The sequence below is a fragment of the Centroberyx gerrardi genome, chromosome 7 (assembly GCF_048128805.1).
Source record: "Centroberyx gerrardi isolate f3 chromosome 7, fCenGer3.hap1.cur.20231027, whole genome shotgun sequence".
Lineage (NCBI taxonomy): Eukaryota > Metazoa > Chordata > Actinopteri > Beryciformes > Berycidae > Centroberyx > Centroberyx gerrardi.
Genome location: NC_136003.1, coordinates 16,925,100 through 16,940,021, shown reverse-complemented (window position 1 = coordinate 16,940,021; position 14,922 = coordinate 16,925,100). Strand labels below are relative to the sequence as shown.

The window sequence follows — 14,922 nt, the reverse complement described above, 5'->3', positions numbered from 1 at the left end:
ATTGTGCATATTTTACTAGATCTTATTGTAATGAATATGAATTAAGTTGGTTATTAGGTGTAACACTACATTGGAGGAAAATTTGTGTTTTATGATTGCCCGTGTAGAATTATAGCCTAACTATAGCTGACCAATTTTGGCCGTTAACATAACGATATAGAAATGAAGCTAGCACAGCCTAAGGGTTAACATACCGGATGTGTTTTATTGCTGTTTCTAAAGAGCATCGTGCAAGATCCCATGTAAAGTGGGAACTTCACATACAAAAGAGCAAGGGTCTCTAACATTTAATGCTAAGACACCTAGAAAGCAGGCAATGCTTTGCTCACAGAATGCTTTTGAATAAATGAAGAAACGAGGAACATTCATGCCAAATTATATCAAGGACAACCAAACTAAAAGCTTCCCAACAATTATGAAAAGTACATTTAGATATGGCATAAAGGAACATCCCAAGTCCAAAAAAACATCTTTGATAAGAAAGCTTTGTACAGACAATAGACACAACAGTCAAAGGAATCAGCTTATCAATTTACAGAAATCTTACATATATTAAGACATTTTTTACTCAAGCAGCTCCCTGTCTTGTTAAATTTCAACACTGAGTGAAATAGCATTTTGTACATCAATATAATACAGCATAACAATACTGTATTGACTCTAAAGTTGTGCATTTACAGATTAAAGAACTCATTAATTTAAAGCATTCAATTAACGTCCATGTATTCATTAAAACTTAAACTCAACAATGGTCAAACACAATAGTTGGCCAATACTACAGCTAAAAAATGATATAAAAATCCCATTTTTCCTTGATGCCATGTTAACATGTAATTTTGTTTGGATGAGGATAAACTTATAGCCAAATTAGGTCTGACCGCAGAGTGAAAAAATGTGACCTCAGATTCAGAGTATAGGTATGTTATTTCAAGTTTTAGGTTTGAAAATGGACAAAATAGATTTTCTTTAGTGCATCAGCGACAGCTTGCGGCGCGGTAAGCAACTGTAAAGGAACAGTAAGCTATGGCAGTGCAAGTGCATTCGACATCACTCCTTGGGCACCTTGAAGCCATCCTTCTCTTTCCGGAGCCTTCTCATGGTTTCAATAGCCTCTGTCTGTTTTACATGGTCTTGGACGGACTTCTCTCTAAAGAAAACATTAGAAAAAAACTCTAAATATTTCAGATAGCTCTAACAATCTACATTCATAACAACATATTCAGCGTTATTAGTTTGCAACAAAGTATTTTTGGATTCTTTTGAAATAATTAATATGAATCAAATTGCACATACTTTACTCTCATAAAAGGGTTAAATGTGAATTCATCTGCCAGTGTGGAGGGGATGGTAGGTTCTCCACTGCTGCATTTCTCCTACAGAAATACAAAAACAATAAAAAAAAAAGTTATTGTAATAATCATAAGTCAATGACAGATAATTTGCTAGAGCGATTTGTGAAGCGCTTGCATGTGACACGTTGGTCGAATACCTTTGCCCATGCGAGTTTCTTCTGAATGACATCATTGTCTGGTTCCACATGACGTGCAAATTTCAGATTGCTGACAGTGTACTCATGACCACAGTAGACACGCTAAAACACAAACACACCGTTGTTAGTCTGTGAAAAAACTCCGACATGGTACATCAAAGTGCAACCTTTTCAGAGCTCCAATCTGGAAATTCATTCCAGCATAAATTCCAAGTCCCAACATATGTTCATATTCATTGCTGAAGAGTTTAATTTGTAGATAAGCTTTTTGGAAGTTTGTAAACCTATTTGAACTGAAGTCTACTTTTGTGTGTATACACATTATCAAAGGCAACAACATTTTTCCATCTTAAAATTTTAAATCATCAATCAGTCATCTACAGTTAGTTACTGTCTCAAACCCTCTGCCAATTATTCTGAGAATGATTCATGCTTTCAGTTTTGCATTCAGAGTTTTAATAACACTGGTTAAGTTATTGTAGCAGTATATTTACGGTTTCAGGAGGCAGGCGTCCCAGAACTTCGATCAAGGCTTTGTACATCTGCTCTGCTGTACCCTCAAAGAATTTACCACAGCCCGCCACAAACAGCGTGTCACCTGTATAAAAAAAAAAAAAAAAGTGTCATAAGGGGACTGAGGGTCACCCATGACAATCTGCTGATTTTGCATTAACACCAATTAGCTTGAGAGATTAAAGTATTTTACCAGAGACTACATTTTCTCTGATATTACCAATTATTTATTTGTATAAAGTCATAGTTCAGCTGATCTAGAAGGCCAGTGTGATTAGAGATACCTGTGAAAACAGCTGGCGGCTCAGTGCTGTTTTCTTTTGTCACATAGTAGCATATGTGACCAGTCGTGTGACACGGAGTAAACAGGCATTTAACATTGAGCGAGCCAAGCTAGGAAACAAACACACCACTGAGTGAACATCTGCTTGTAGCAACTGATAAATTTCATATACTTATCTTGAATTCTGTAACACACTGAGACACTGAGCAATGTCTAAGGTCATTTAGGGCTTATTTGGATGGTAGATTATATGGTATGATGGTCTTACTTTGAAAGTGTTGGAGTGAGAGACTTTCTTAGTAAGGGCATCAACTCTGTCATCTCCTCCATAGACCTTAAGCCCGGGCATTAGTCTCACCATCTTCTCATTTCCGCCGGCATGATCCCTGTCGACAGAAAGTGGTTGGTGTATTGTCACACCTCTATGGTTTCTCCTCAGAGCAGAAGGGTAGTTTAATGCAGGTATAATGATTTCTCAGCATGTTGTTAGCTCTGGTGTTTGTAGAATGCTATCTGACAGTGTTTGCTAATAGATTGTTGGCTGATACATTCAGTCTCTGACCTGCTGAACAGGCCATTTTAAGCCAGCAAACCATCAACCTTCTCTTTAACCTATAGCCTAATTCTTGATACAACTTGGTTTTTGAACCGCTGAGGAACCCTCCTCAGCGGTTCAAAAACTGTCCTATTTGCCTGTTGTTGAGATCAATAGTGAGTTCTAAAATCACTGGGTAATGGGATAGGCCTAAGCGTAGGTACAGGGTAGTAAAGGTTTTACAACTTTAGCTGTATTTGGTGTTGAGAGCAGTTGTCGAGGTGTTGTGGACATAACTGAACAAAACCCCGGTAGATAACCCCAATGACACTTGATAACCCTAGTGACATACCCGCACTCAACCCTGTAACATTTAGATTAGGTGGCTTCTGAATGGTGCTGCCTGCCTGATGGTCCTGTAGATTTATGACAGGACAGCCTCATGTCCCATATAGTCACCATATGTGGGCTAGTGCATTATTGTTTTGATATCTGAATTGGGCTTCTGAATGAATCCCATTCACCCTGGATTATGGCACCAGCGATTGCAACATCAAATCCTGTGCATTGGTAAAATAAAAGGATAAGTTAACATTTGGCCTACCAATGGTGATGGGTGGTCAGGACTGTCGTGAGTCTTACGCCATGTTTTCTGACGGCTTCTATAACCTGTTAAGAGCAAAGCTGCCTGTTCACAAAAGAGTCCAACTGTAGCACTCACATCACATCACTATAAAAAGCTTATGACAGTTGTACACACCTTTACTGGTTCAACAGGGTCAACAACAGCAGCTTCTTTTGAGTCCACATCAATCAGAAGGTACATGTAGTTGTCACTGAGTGCTGGGAGAAGTTCTACCTTCATATTGGCTTGTTCCACCAGAGAGGATTTCCTTGTTGGGGTGTGAAGAAGAGCAGCTGCTTGTGCTTTCACAGGTGCTATATGGGAGAATACAAGTCAAGAAACGGCTTGTCTTGATAGATACAAATAACACACTAAGTTCCACTGGCTGAAACATCATTAAATTATGATTGCACTAACGTTACACCTGTGAGCTAAGGCTAATTAAGGACACCAACGTAGGGTAAAACTTGAGCCTTAATGTTAGTGTTTGGGAAGCCAGATTGATTCCTTTTTTGCAAGGATATAACTGAAATACAAAAAAACGTTAGATTTTCCAGCCAGCTATGAGCACTGGCTTGAGTGACTTGGCAACATGACATGTACGGCAACGTCGAAATAATGGAGATTATGTAAAATAGCGTAATTTGGAGGCTTTCTCAGTCAGAGCAGCTGCGTTGATTTGACAGCTCTGATGAAGCCAAGTATGACAAAAAGGTAAAGCTGACTGTCAGACGTCTGTCTGACGTAGTTATAACACATGTATAGAAAACCTTGCAGGGGAAGCTTATGTCGTAGGTAAATTACGGTAAAATGTAGCTACGCTAGGTACATGTACGCTGAAATGTAGCTACGCTAAGTAAATGTATGCTAATATGGAGCTACGCTAGTTAAATGTACACCAAAATGAGGGCATCGTAAGGAAGGACGTACCAGATTTATAGGCTGTTGCAGCTCCAATTACACCAAGAGTGCAGGCACTCCCTACTAGAGACCTGAATAACATAACAACACTGTAACAGTATCCTTATCTAATTCGCATAAACCAGAAAAGTTTGGTTCTGCGTTCAGTTCCGCCTGTTTTCAACTTTAACCTCCTGGTCTCCACCAATCAAATCTGGGGGAGTTGAAGGCGACTACGTGGTTAAAGCGAACACTAGACTTTCTGGCCCTTCACGTATTTTTTGTAACTATTTACAGAAAGTTCATAGACATGAACACCTCCTTGTCTAAATCAACTAAAATTATTTTGACATTTGAACGTGTATTATAACAAAATGTATGACGACATTGGTCAATTTGTGGAGATCATGGCTTACCGTATGTCCCTCTTGGCATGCCGTAGCTTGACATGCTAGGGTTAGGAAAGAGGTTGATGGGCAAAGGTTGTTTAAAGGGACTTTGGTTTGAACAGGTGTCGACTGCTTCGAAGCGGCTGAAAGTTCTGCATTTCTTTACAATGACTACGCGAAATGTGTCTCGGTTTTGGGAATGGGGGAGGAAGATAATCTGTGTTGGACGGAACTACGCGGACCACGCAAAAGAGCTGAAGAATGCGGTTCCTACAGAGCCCGTCTTGTTCTTGAAGCCTCCATCTGCATATGTAAAAGAGGGCTCCCCTATCTTGGTACCCCTGTACTCCAGTAACCTGCACCATGAAGTGGAGTTGGGGGTGGTCATCGGGAAAGGAGGCACGGCCATCCCGCAGACCACTGCCATGGACCACGTTGCGGGCTACGCTCTGTGCTTGGACATGACAGCTCGGGATGTCCAGGACGAGTGCAAGTCCAAGGGCTTGCCGTGGACCCTGGCCAAAGCTTTCAACACCTCTTGTCCCATCAGTGAGTTCATTCCCAAAGATCGCATCCCCGATCCAGGAAACGTCAAGCTGTGGCTGAAGGTGAACGACCAGCTGCGGCAGAACGGCTGCACCTCCCAGATGATTTTCTCCATCCCTTACCTCATCAGCTACATCAGCGAGATCATCACCTTGGAGGAGGGGGATCTCATCCTGACCGGGACCCCGAAAGGTGTCTCCGCTGTACAGGAGCATGATGAACTGGAGGCCGGCATAGAGGACGTTATCACCATGACTTTCAAAGTAGACAGACAAGACCAATAGAGAAAGGAAAAGTGTTAGAGAGTCAAAAGACCCATATTAGGCAAAATAGACAGATTCGTGTAAGAAAGTGTATTTGACTGGAAGGTTCACCTCCTCTTTTCACTCTCTCCAAGTTGTCTGGATCAGCAGATGGCGGTGCTGCTCCACCTTTATACTTTTCTTATGCTGCCTGAGTTTTATAGCCTACTGTATCTGTGAATACTGATTATATTGATGTATCTCATGAATTTAGTTAACAAAATTAAATGAGTAGCCGACAGTTCAAATATTTTTACTATATTATCCACCAAAAACAAGAGAACTGAAAAATGATCACCCATTGTCTGTCTTTTTTTTCCAGCTCACATTTAGCCACCATCACATGAAAAGCAATAGATTCATATACTGTCGCCCTCGTCCTCCATGCGCCAAACCCCTTTATTCTATCCCTGAAATGTCCTTAATTTCTCCATTACATAAACATTAATTATCCCTTAAAAATATCATAGCTTTAAAAAAGTTAGTATCATGGGTTTATGAGGGATTTATTCATGGGTTGATTCACAGAGACACTAATTAATAACTCCATTAATAACTCCCTTAATTTTAAGGGGATTGTACTTGAGGGGTGACTTCAAATGTAAGGTTATTTTAAGGGATTACTGGTTCGTAGAGTCCCCTGTATCACACAAAACGTATGGAATATCACCCTAGTAACTAATAAAAAGCTGCAAATTGCACGATTTGTACAAAACATGAAAGTTATTGAATTAGTGCAGCCTAGGCTACTTCACAGCTGGGGCATGACTCATGATTGACAGAGGGGGGGGGGGGGGGGGGGGGGGTGCTGACACGGAGATAGATAAGAATGGCGTGACGTTTAAACTGGGCCACAAGATGGGCCATACAAGATATGCCCCGCTCAATATATGGGCGAAACAAAAAAAATCAACATTTTCTGTGGTTGCTTTCTCTGTGTTCAAATAATTTATGTGAAATGTAGCCTATTGCCCATAACCTTTTCACCTCTGTCAAAACAGAAAAACAAAATAATGATCATGCTGTTGTTTGACACCCGTGAAAAGGTAACGACAAAATATTTACACCATATACATTTCACATAGATAACTCATGAAGAGGAAAATAAGCTTTATTTTTTTTATAACTGATTGATTGGTATTGGAATATTCCTTTCCTTGATATGCACGTTTGCACTCATAATGGATGTTTATTTACTGTCAGGTAACCTTATTGCAATGCATTTTGCCTAATTTGCAAGTTAATGTTAAGTCACTTTCATTTAACATTTTGACTAATTTCACAGGACCGGATCTGATGTGTTGTACTCAAAGTAACGTCTTAAGAAATGTCAAATCTTGCTACGTTTAACCGGACAGAGGTTGAGGTAGAAAAAAAATCATCTGCCGGTGAAAGTGAGCCCATGGGTGGGCACACGCCCAGCTGATGATTGATGTTGCTGAGATAAGACTTATCCAATTAGCAGGTGGCTTATGCACAAGCTGACATGACCAGTCATCACATAGTCCTAATGTCCTGCCCTCTGCTCAATGCACACTCAGAAGTGTTAAAGAAATAGTTCAGATAAATATTGGACTTTTGGACTCACAGTGCAATTGTTTGGCTTCAGAACACTTGGATTATGCTGTTGGGAGTAAAGTTATGGTAATTTTTGACACTTTTTGGAACTCTAAAGAAACAGTCTCCAGCCACTTGTGTTGTATTGGAGGAAGCTGAAACGAAGCTGCGTCAGCTAACTCACTGAATGTTATACTGACATACAAAGTTCAATGGTGTTTTGACTGACAAGGGTGATTAGATAATGACAAAATTTTTGGGCGAACTATTCCTTTAAGGAGTCTAGCTAGCCCCCACCTCGAGACCCCCCTCCCACGCCCCAACCCCCACCCCCTTTGTTTGCTGATTGGCATGAATGAAAATGGCGGAAATCTGGCATTTGCCAGAAAAATCACATTTATGATTAGTGTACATTTCCATCTGAAATGTTGTGCAGATAGGTACCACATCAGTGCATTAACAATTTTCTATGGTACTTGAAAGCACAATTAGCAGATACAACAGGAAATGTAATTATCAAACCATACACAATTTGGTTTGGGTTGTGACTTGTGCGTGTATTATCAGCCTGTGAAAAGGGGAGCTAACGTACATCAAACCTTCCTGTCTGACTTGGCCCACACAACCCCCCTCTTCTCTCTGAAGAGAGGCAGAGAGTCATTCATTCATTCATTTGGACGGTTCTGTAGTCACTGTCTGCAGAAGAACCACTTTCTCTGTTAAACACAGATTGTGGCAAAAATGATTTTTGAACGTAACAGACAGCACAATGCTCCTCTTCCCCATCTTTCTTCACCACTTCACAGTGAGTCCATTAGTCATCTTCTCCACAGTGTGGTACTGTGTGTGCAGCAGCTCTCTGGCTCTCTCCTCCCCTACGCTGTGGAGCCAGGACTGGTAGAGGTCGGCCACGCGCGTGTCGTCCTCTGGCGCTCGGGGGCGCTCTTCCTTGTAGAGCTCCTCAACCTTCTGGAGAAGGTCCTTGCTGCTCTGATCAGGTAACGCCTTCAACTGTCCACCTCCGTTCAGACAACCTGATATAAAGACGGGAGGTGGGGGGAAACAATGGGTTGACGCCTTTAATTTGCATGCATGCATTATCAAACATTTCATTAGTAAAGGTGTGTAGTGTGGATTTGCCCATGACTGTACTGTCCAATGTGATACAAACGCATTTGATAACTCATTGCATGTATTTGAGTTTTCCCCAGCAGTGCTTGAGCAGCACTTCTTACATCTTCCCCATAGTTTGCGTATGTATAATACAAAGGGAAATGCATTTCTCTCCTCACCTGATGGACAGGCCATGACCTCTACAAAGTGGTACGGCGACTTGCCCCTCTTGAGTTTCTGCACCAGGTTCTGGATGTTGCGGAAGCCGTAGGCAAAAGCAAAGCACAGCAGGACTTCTCCATCTTTCTCTAGGGTCACCTCCTGGAAGTCCTTGTTCCTATAGTGGATGGGAGTGGGGTTGAGGTGAGAAAACAAAGGGCCTTCAGTGTACAGCACTCCTTTACATAAGACCTTTTCAAATGTCCTTAATGAGCACTGGAACTGTTCTCCATTTGTACTGTATTTTAGCTTGACTGAGAGCCAGGAAGCATATACGCCTGTACTACAAATTACTAAAAAGCATTCAAGCCTCTGAAGCAGCAAAAGTTTTACATAGTCAAATCAGGTTGTCTTGTCCTCACGGGCCTTCCTCCAAGTGAGCTATGCTGTGGAGCCAAACTTACCTGAGGGTCTTGTAGGTGAGCTGCGTCACCTCCTCTCCAAACAGCTGCTTGGCAGCATAGGTGAAGACATGGTGGAGGTAGCCGCCTGACCCGCCCCCAGCGTGGCTCAGTAGCTCATCACCACACACACTGCTGAACCTGCATGGAGAATGATACATCACTGATTCTTTATGCTATGGTAGTGCTTTGGGGTTCCAAATGTGTCCCTGTTTTGGTTCCAGTTATGGTTTTAGTGCTAGTTGCAGTGCTAAAAATGTTTTTCTTTGGATCATTAAAAGTATTCAGAACTACACTTGTTTTTAAGAGGTAAATTATTTTATTTCATTTTTCCTCTAGGAATGGTGATTTTCTTGCTGTGGTGCCATACCACTTCTCAATAAATACAGAGGAAACACTGTACACACATGAAAATATAGGCCTGATGATGTTGGTACTCACTTGACTATGCAGGAATGTGTGCATGTGTCTTTTGCTGTTACTTTGTCTAGTTCTTATTTTGTCTGTATCATGCCTGCATGTCTTGTTATTTGAATCCCCATCTATACCCCCCACAAAAGGTTGTTTGCCTTTTCTCAGACTAACATGGTAAAAAATAACTGGTTCTAGTTGCCTGCTTTATTAGAGGGTAAATGAAAGGAAATGAAATGGCACAGCACTTACATTTCATCTAAGGGGGCAGGCTCCATATCACTAAGGGACAAATTCTTCTCCTCCAGCATTTTCTGAACCTCTCCTGCAACGACACAGAGAGACCAAAGTATAGATGGCAAGAGAGAGAGGATGCCACACAACTCAAACACACAAAGAGCATGTTAGAGGACTTACCTGACGTGATGACACAGTCCACCTCTCGGGTCTCTGCTTTGTTCAGGTAGAAGTCTGACCTCGAGGCCTCAAGTTTCTTGTCAAAGCAGGGCATCACTGCCACGTGGTAGATCTCCTGAGGACTCACCCCCTGAACAACAAGCACAACACACAGCTCATCATCCACTTATCATCATCATCATCATCGTCATCTTCCTCCTACCATGAGAGCCATGAGATAACAATCAAAAAGTCAAAGTAATATTTTTGTTTGGGGGAATATTTCTACCTTGTTAATACTCATACCTATACAAGTTCAGAAACAGTCAACCACCAATATGTGGTGAATATCAGATGTGAACTGTCACTCATCATTTGTCTCTCCATACCTGTCGTTCAGCGAAATAGCCTTTAACCAAGGAACCCATCATCTGCTGGGGGGAGCGGGTGGTGCTGATGTACGGAAGAATGAACTGCCCATGGGTCTTCTCCGCATAGCAGATCCACCCTGAACAAACACACACACACACACACACACAGTAGGAGAATTTTCTTTCTTGAATAAACACTAAAATCACAAGAGATGAAGGCATCACTTAACTCAAGCAACTGACACTTCAACTGACACTTCATCTGAGTATTAAAACTAGAGTTACACCAATATATCAGTTTGCTGATATACTGGGGAAATGTTGGCCGTTTATTAAATAACAGATATCAGCCAGTCATGTGGCCCACTGACGATATGTGTTGCATTGCATTCACGTGCCACTTTGTTGGAAAATCAAACCCGGAAGACAAACGATAAACAAACATAAACCCTTACAGAGGCTGCAGCTTTGAAAGTTGGAGATTTGTTCAGCATTGGTCGAGGTTTACGCTCTCCTGAGTGCTTTCTACTTCAATAATATTTTTTGTAAATTAATTAGGGATGCACCAATATGTTTTTTGAACTTGATACCGCTATCCGGTATGATAGTGATAGTCTGCTGATATATCGGTGAATCTCTAAAATGAATAATTCATTTAAAAGTGTGTAATCTATCCCAGAGTTTCCCTGCCATTGAACAGGTGGGATGGGTCACCCTGCCTTAAAGAGCTACTATTTCAGTTGAATGTGTTTCAATGGAGTTTTAGTGTTCCATGATGGTCAAAATGCTGGTTCAGAGGCTTTTCCAGCCTGACAAGAATAAAATTCTATCAGTGTAAAAAAAAAAAAAAAAAAACACTGAATACATTAATTATTTTTGCATGAAAATTTAATTTAATTTAATGTTTATTTAAAAACATTTAATATCAGCGCAAAATATCAGCAGCTTCAGTACAAAAATGTCAGTGTAGGCCGAATTAATAATACACTCACGTGCGTGTTACTTTTTTCTCCTCCTCCTTATGTAACATGTTACATGTGTGTTCACCTTTTGTGAAATGTCTGTCATCTAAAAAGCAAACTAGTGTTTGCAATGAGAAAGACATACAAGAGTTAAGGGTTGAAGTGCAGTACCTGGACAGGCGGATGTCAGCATGGGCAGGGCGTTTTTGTCCTGCTCCTTCATCTGGAAACGCTTTACAAACTCCTTCTGGCTCTCCAGCAGGCTGAAGGTCCGACTAAAGCCAGTGTCAAACACGTGGTGAACCCCTGGAACAGCAGCATCATGTTAGTAAGGCCTAGTTATCTCCTTACAACAGTGTGTTCAACATACTGACTTTCTATAGGTTTAATACCTCTTAATAACCATCATCCTGAAAAGTGACTGCATCTCTCTAAAACAACCTGTCTCATCTTCATTTACTGCATCGCTGTGAGTTGTATGATTTACATGGGACTGAAAACAACTTTTATTTGCACTCACCAAGGCCTTTGAAGAAGGAAGTCAGCCTCCTGCCTGTCTCACTGCTGCTGAGGCCGTAGTGTGCAGCCAGTGACGCTCTGGACTGAGGCGACACAGACACCACAACCACCTGCTGCTCCGTCGCACTGGTCTGCGGAGGGAGGCGGGGAGGCACACGGACACACAAAACCATTATCATCATATTCCAGAGACTGTAAAACCGATCATGACCGGAAGTATAAGCACACACGTCCATCTGTGGTGTTTGTACCTTGTTGTTGCGCAACACCCTGAGGAGCTCCTCATGGCTCTGCTGTGCGATGAGGACGCTCTCAGCTGAGGTGACGCAGCCACTGCAGGCCAGACAGTCGTTCAGTGTGATCTTTGCTTTCTCCAGCTTCTGTTTCCCACCGTCCTACAAACAAAAACCAGTCACGCTCTAGGTGGACTACTTCAAGGGTTGAGAGTGGTTGTGGTTCAATAATAACTTGTTGTGTGAGTACTGAATTACACTTGAATTAAGATTCCACACCCACCTGGTTGACTTGGACATAACTGCCATCATCTTCTATCTGAATTTTGGCCACAGATTTACCTTGTTTCTTCTCCAGTTTGACTGGTTTAACACATTCCTATGAAACAGAAACAGAGAATACAATTTTAAAATGAACTACATAATACTAATGCAGAAAAAACCATCAGTGCCATTGAGGTAAGAGCAACTTGGCATTAGTCCCAACGCTGGTCAAGAAAAAACTGAGGGCATCTAGCCGGAAAGTGGCTGACAGAGTGGCCACAAATTCAATTCAACTCAGCTTTATTGGCATGAATGGAAGATAACCAATATTGCCAAAGCATTTCAGTACATGGCAAGGTAATTAGTCCATTAAAAATTAAAAACAAAACGGTGAATACAAGAGTTGAAGTGGTAGCCTACATAGAGGAAATCAAACTGCAGAACTTGGGTAACGACTTACATCACGATGCTATTATCTACAGAGATAATAAAAAGGGGTTAAATAAGAAACAAAATAATTCAATAGTTATTTCTGAGTTTGTAGGATGCTGAGACAAACTTTCCAGCAAACACAAGAGTGTTTTTCTCTTCACTAAGCACTACTGCCATTTAAATCACATTGGAGAGAAGAGAAAAATCTGGAACTTATTTTTCAAATTCTGGTCAGTATTTGACTCTTGTTTCTGGATGTTTTGCACATTCAAAGTGAATTCATCCGTGCCCACTAAACCCTCTCTGTGACTCCGGTTAGTAGTATTATTTGTGCGTAGTTCTCTGACGTTAAGTTACATCATGGCTAACATTACCTAAGTAACAAGCTAGCTACTTTAGCATGCTTCTGATATTATATTAGCTACATGTGGCGAGTAATGAATCAAAGACACAGTATTTGTAAGAGTTTAGTAGCCACGAATGCATTCGTACCCATTCAATTCTCTTCAATTCTCTGTGCCTGCGGTTACGTCAGTACAATATTGCTGCGTAGTTCGCTACCGTTACATCAGTTATTCAACCGTGTGCCATCGAGGTCCGATTGAATTCAGTTTTTCATTCCAACCAAAGACTACAGCAGGTGATTTCACTGATTAACACACCTTCAACCGGAGAGGAGGAATCAGTGAAATCAGCTACTGAAAACCTGCATACTCTCTCTGCCGTCCATGGCACACTGTTGATTACACCTGCGTTAACTAGTAGCAAGCTAACGTTAGCTACTTCAGTAGAATTGCGATTATGGCAACTTTTACAGGTGGCAAGTAGTGAATCAATGACGTTACATCGGAAAATGAAATCGGACATGGTGACAAATGATTACATAGTAAAAACATTAATTTCCAGTACCTGAGAAGGCGTGATAAAGTCATCAAGATCTGTCAACTGCAACACACTGCTGAACTGGGACGCCATATTTACGTTACTGCCAAAGATCTTCCCTGAACGAAGATTCGTCACTCCCCATCTCTTACGTTGCTTCTTCGACAGGCGTGGATCCCGTTTACCAGATGTTTACAGTCTAAGTGGCATTTTTTTTTTTTGCTATAGAAGCCTGATTCAATGTGTAATTGTAAATGGGCGCATTAGTGAGAGGGGAAGGAAAGTGAAATTGAATTTCAGATGGTATGCCTGGTGTGATGTAATGGCAGAAGGTGATTCCATTTCTCATTTTCTAGGTTATGAATCAGGCAAAGACTACTAATTGCACGTTAATTTGGACACTTTTGTATAAAATTTACATTTACATGTTTTGTAGCCTATATGTGGAAATGGAATTCTGAATAGATTTGTGTTACACATGGGTGAAAGGGATCCCATTGGAATGGCTTTAATGTTTCGTAAAATGTGCTCTAAAAATGACAGTTATGCAGTGTTCTTGGAAGGAACGCCTTTTGAAGTTGGTTTTCATCATACTGTGTTTCAGGCTTTTCTTTTTCAATAGCGCATTGCATCAGCGTTTTTTCTCAACGTAACTCTCATGTCTGCTATAGGTCTAATCAGGACAGCTTCCCAAGATGTCTTGAAGAGAACGATCTTCTCATGAAGGTAAGCACTGGACCCCGAAAGGTGTCTCCGCTGTACAGGAGCATGATGAACTGGAGGCCGGGATAGTGGACGTTATATGACTTTCAAAGTAGACAGACAAGGCCAGTAGAGAAAGGAAAAGTGTTAGAGAGTCAAAAGACCCATAGTAGGCAAAAGAGATAGAAAACATCAGAAAGTGTATTTCACTGGAAAGTTCACCTCCTCTTTTCACTTGTGTCTGGATCAGCAGATGGCAGTGCTGCCCCACCTTCAGACTTTTCTATGCTGCCTGAGATTTACTGTATTTGTGAATACAGTATACTGCCAGAATCACTCTGTAATTATATTGATTGATCTCATAAACTGAGTTAACAAAATAAAATGAGTACAATTCTAATCTGTTTAGTTTACTCTATCATTCACTAAAAACAAGGGAATTGAAAACTGATCATCACCCATTGTCACTGTCTTTTTTTCCGCTCACATTTTTAGCCACCATCACATGAAAAGCAACAGATTCATACCTGAATGTGTACACATCACTTAAATCTACGAGGAGCAGCATGTATAGCATTTTAAACTTTTCACACTGTAAACAGGAGAAGAATGATGGTGATGTTTTGTGTAACTTGTGTGCTCCTCATCAAAGCCAACTGAACCTAGAGGATATTACTTATAGTCACATCAAACACCGCACACTGAATTTATGTTGGCACATATCCTTCTGAGGCTTAAACATCTCAGTGAAATAGTGTTTCCAATATATCCCAGATGAGTTAAAGTTGAGGACTTGGTCATGTTAGTGAAGGGATTTAGAGGACAGGGAAGGTTTGGCACCGGCTACCTTGTGTTCCCCTTAAATCTGAAACGCATTA

At 41.1% G+C, this 14,922-nt stretch overlaps 3 protein-coding genes across 3 annotated transcripts; 1 reads left to right on the top strand and 2 right to left on the bottom strand.

Annotated features, from left to right (window-relative positions):
• Nucleotides 1-185: 185 nt before the first annotated feature.
• Nucleotides 186-4,524, bottom strand: hagh (hydroxyacylglutathione hydrolase). Its single transcript, XM_071921211.2, has 9 exons — nucleotides 4,376-4,524; nucleotides 3,581-3,759; nucleotides 3,425-3,489; nucleotides 2,554-2,671; nucleotides 2,287-2,395; nucleotides 1,984-2,087; nucleotides 1,490-1,591; nucleotides 1,294-1,373; nucleotides 186-1,147 (listed from the first exon to the last, which is right to left on the bottom strand). Exons 1-9 carry the CDS (start codon nucleotides 4,446-4,448, stop codon nucleotides 1,048-1,050), a joined length of 930 nt encoding a protein of 309 aa, XP_071777312.1. The 5' UTR covers nucleotides 4,449-4,524; the 3' UTR covers nucleotides 186-1,047.
• A 246-nt stretch (nucleotides 4,525-4,770) lies between these two features.
• Nucleotides 4,771-6,042, top strand: fahd1 (fumarylacetoacetate hydrolase domain containing 1). The gene has a single exon (XM_071921245.2). The coding sequence runs from the start codon at nucleotides 4,794-4,796 to the stop codon at nucleotides 5,562-5,564; it is 771 nt and encodes a 256-aa protein (XP_071777346.2). The 5' UTR covers nucleotides 4,771-4,793; the 3' UTR covers nucleotides 5,565-6,042.
• Nucleotides 6,043-7,548: 1,506 nt separating this feature from the next.
• narfl (nuclear prelamin A recognition factor-like) lies at nucleotides 7,549-13,435 on the bottom strand. The gene is made up of 11 exons (XM_071921253.2): nucleotides 13,370-13,435; nucleotides 12,048-12,143; nucleotides 11,783-11,926; nucleotides 11,533-11,662; nucleotides 11,184-11,318; nucleotides 10,069-10,187; nucleotides 9,701-9,830; nucleotides 9,536-9,608; nucleotides 8,876-9,013; nucleotides 8,432-8,589; nucleotides 7,549-8,173 (listed from the first exon to the last, which is right to left on the bottom strand). The coding sequence occupies exons 1-11, from the start codon at nucleotides 13,433-13,435 to the stop codon at nucleotides 7,932-7,934; spliced, it is 1,431 nt and encodes a 476-aa protein (XP_071777354.1). The 3' UTR covers nucleotides 7,549-7,931.
• Between the last annotated feature and the right edge of the window lie 1,487 nt (nucleotides 13,436-14,922).

What these genes read in the sequence shown, in the direction of transcription:
- hagh (XM_071921211.2), bottom strand. Translation starts at nt 4,448, where the DNA reads ATGTTATTCAGGTCTCTAGTAGGGAGTGCCTGCACTCTTGGTGTAATT. An exon ending in ACCCTGTTGAACCAGTAAAG is followed by an intron (nt 3,490 to 3,580) that starts GTGTGTACAACT and finishes TGCTCTTAACAG; the next exon opens with GTTATAGAAGCCGTCAGAAA. An exon ending in GCCGCCAGCTGTTTTCACAG is followed by an intron (nt 2,088 to 2,286) that starts GTATCTCTAATC and finishes TTTTTTATACAG; the next exon opens with GTGACACGCTGTTTGTGGCG.
- fahd1 (XM_071921245.2), top strand. Translation starts at nt 4,794, where the DNA reads ATGCTAGGGTTAGGAAAGAGGTTGATGGGCAAAGGTTGTTTAAAGGGA.
- narfl (XM_071921253.2), bottom strand. Translation starts at nt 13,435, where the DNA reads ATGGCGTCCCAGTTCAGCAGTGTGTTGCAGTTGACAGATCTTGATGAC. An exon ending in CTCACCTACAAGACCCTCAG is followed by an intron (nt 8,590 to 8,875) that starts GTAAGTTTGGCT and finishes CATCCACTATAG; the next exon opens with GAACAAGGACTTCCAGGAGG. An exon ending in GGTCATGGCCTGTCCATCAG is followed by an intron (nt 8,174 to 8,431) that starts GTGAGGAGAGAA and finishes TCTTTATATCAG; the next exon opens with GTTGTCTGAACGGAGGTGGA.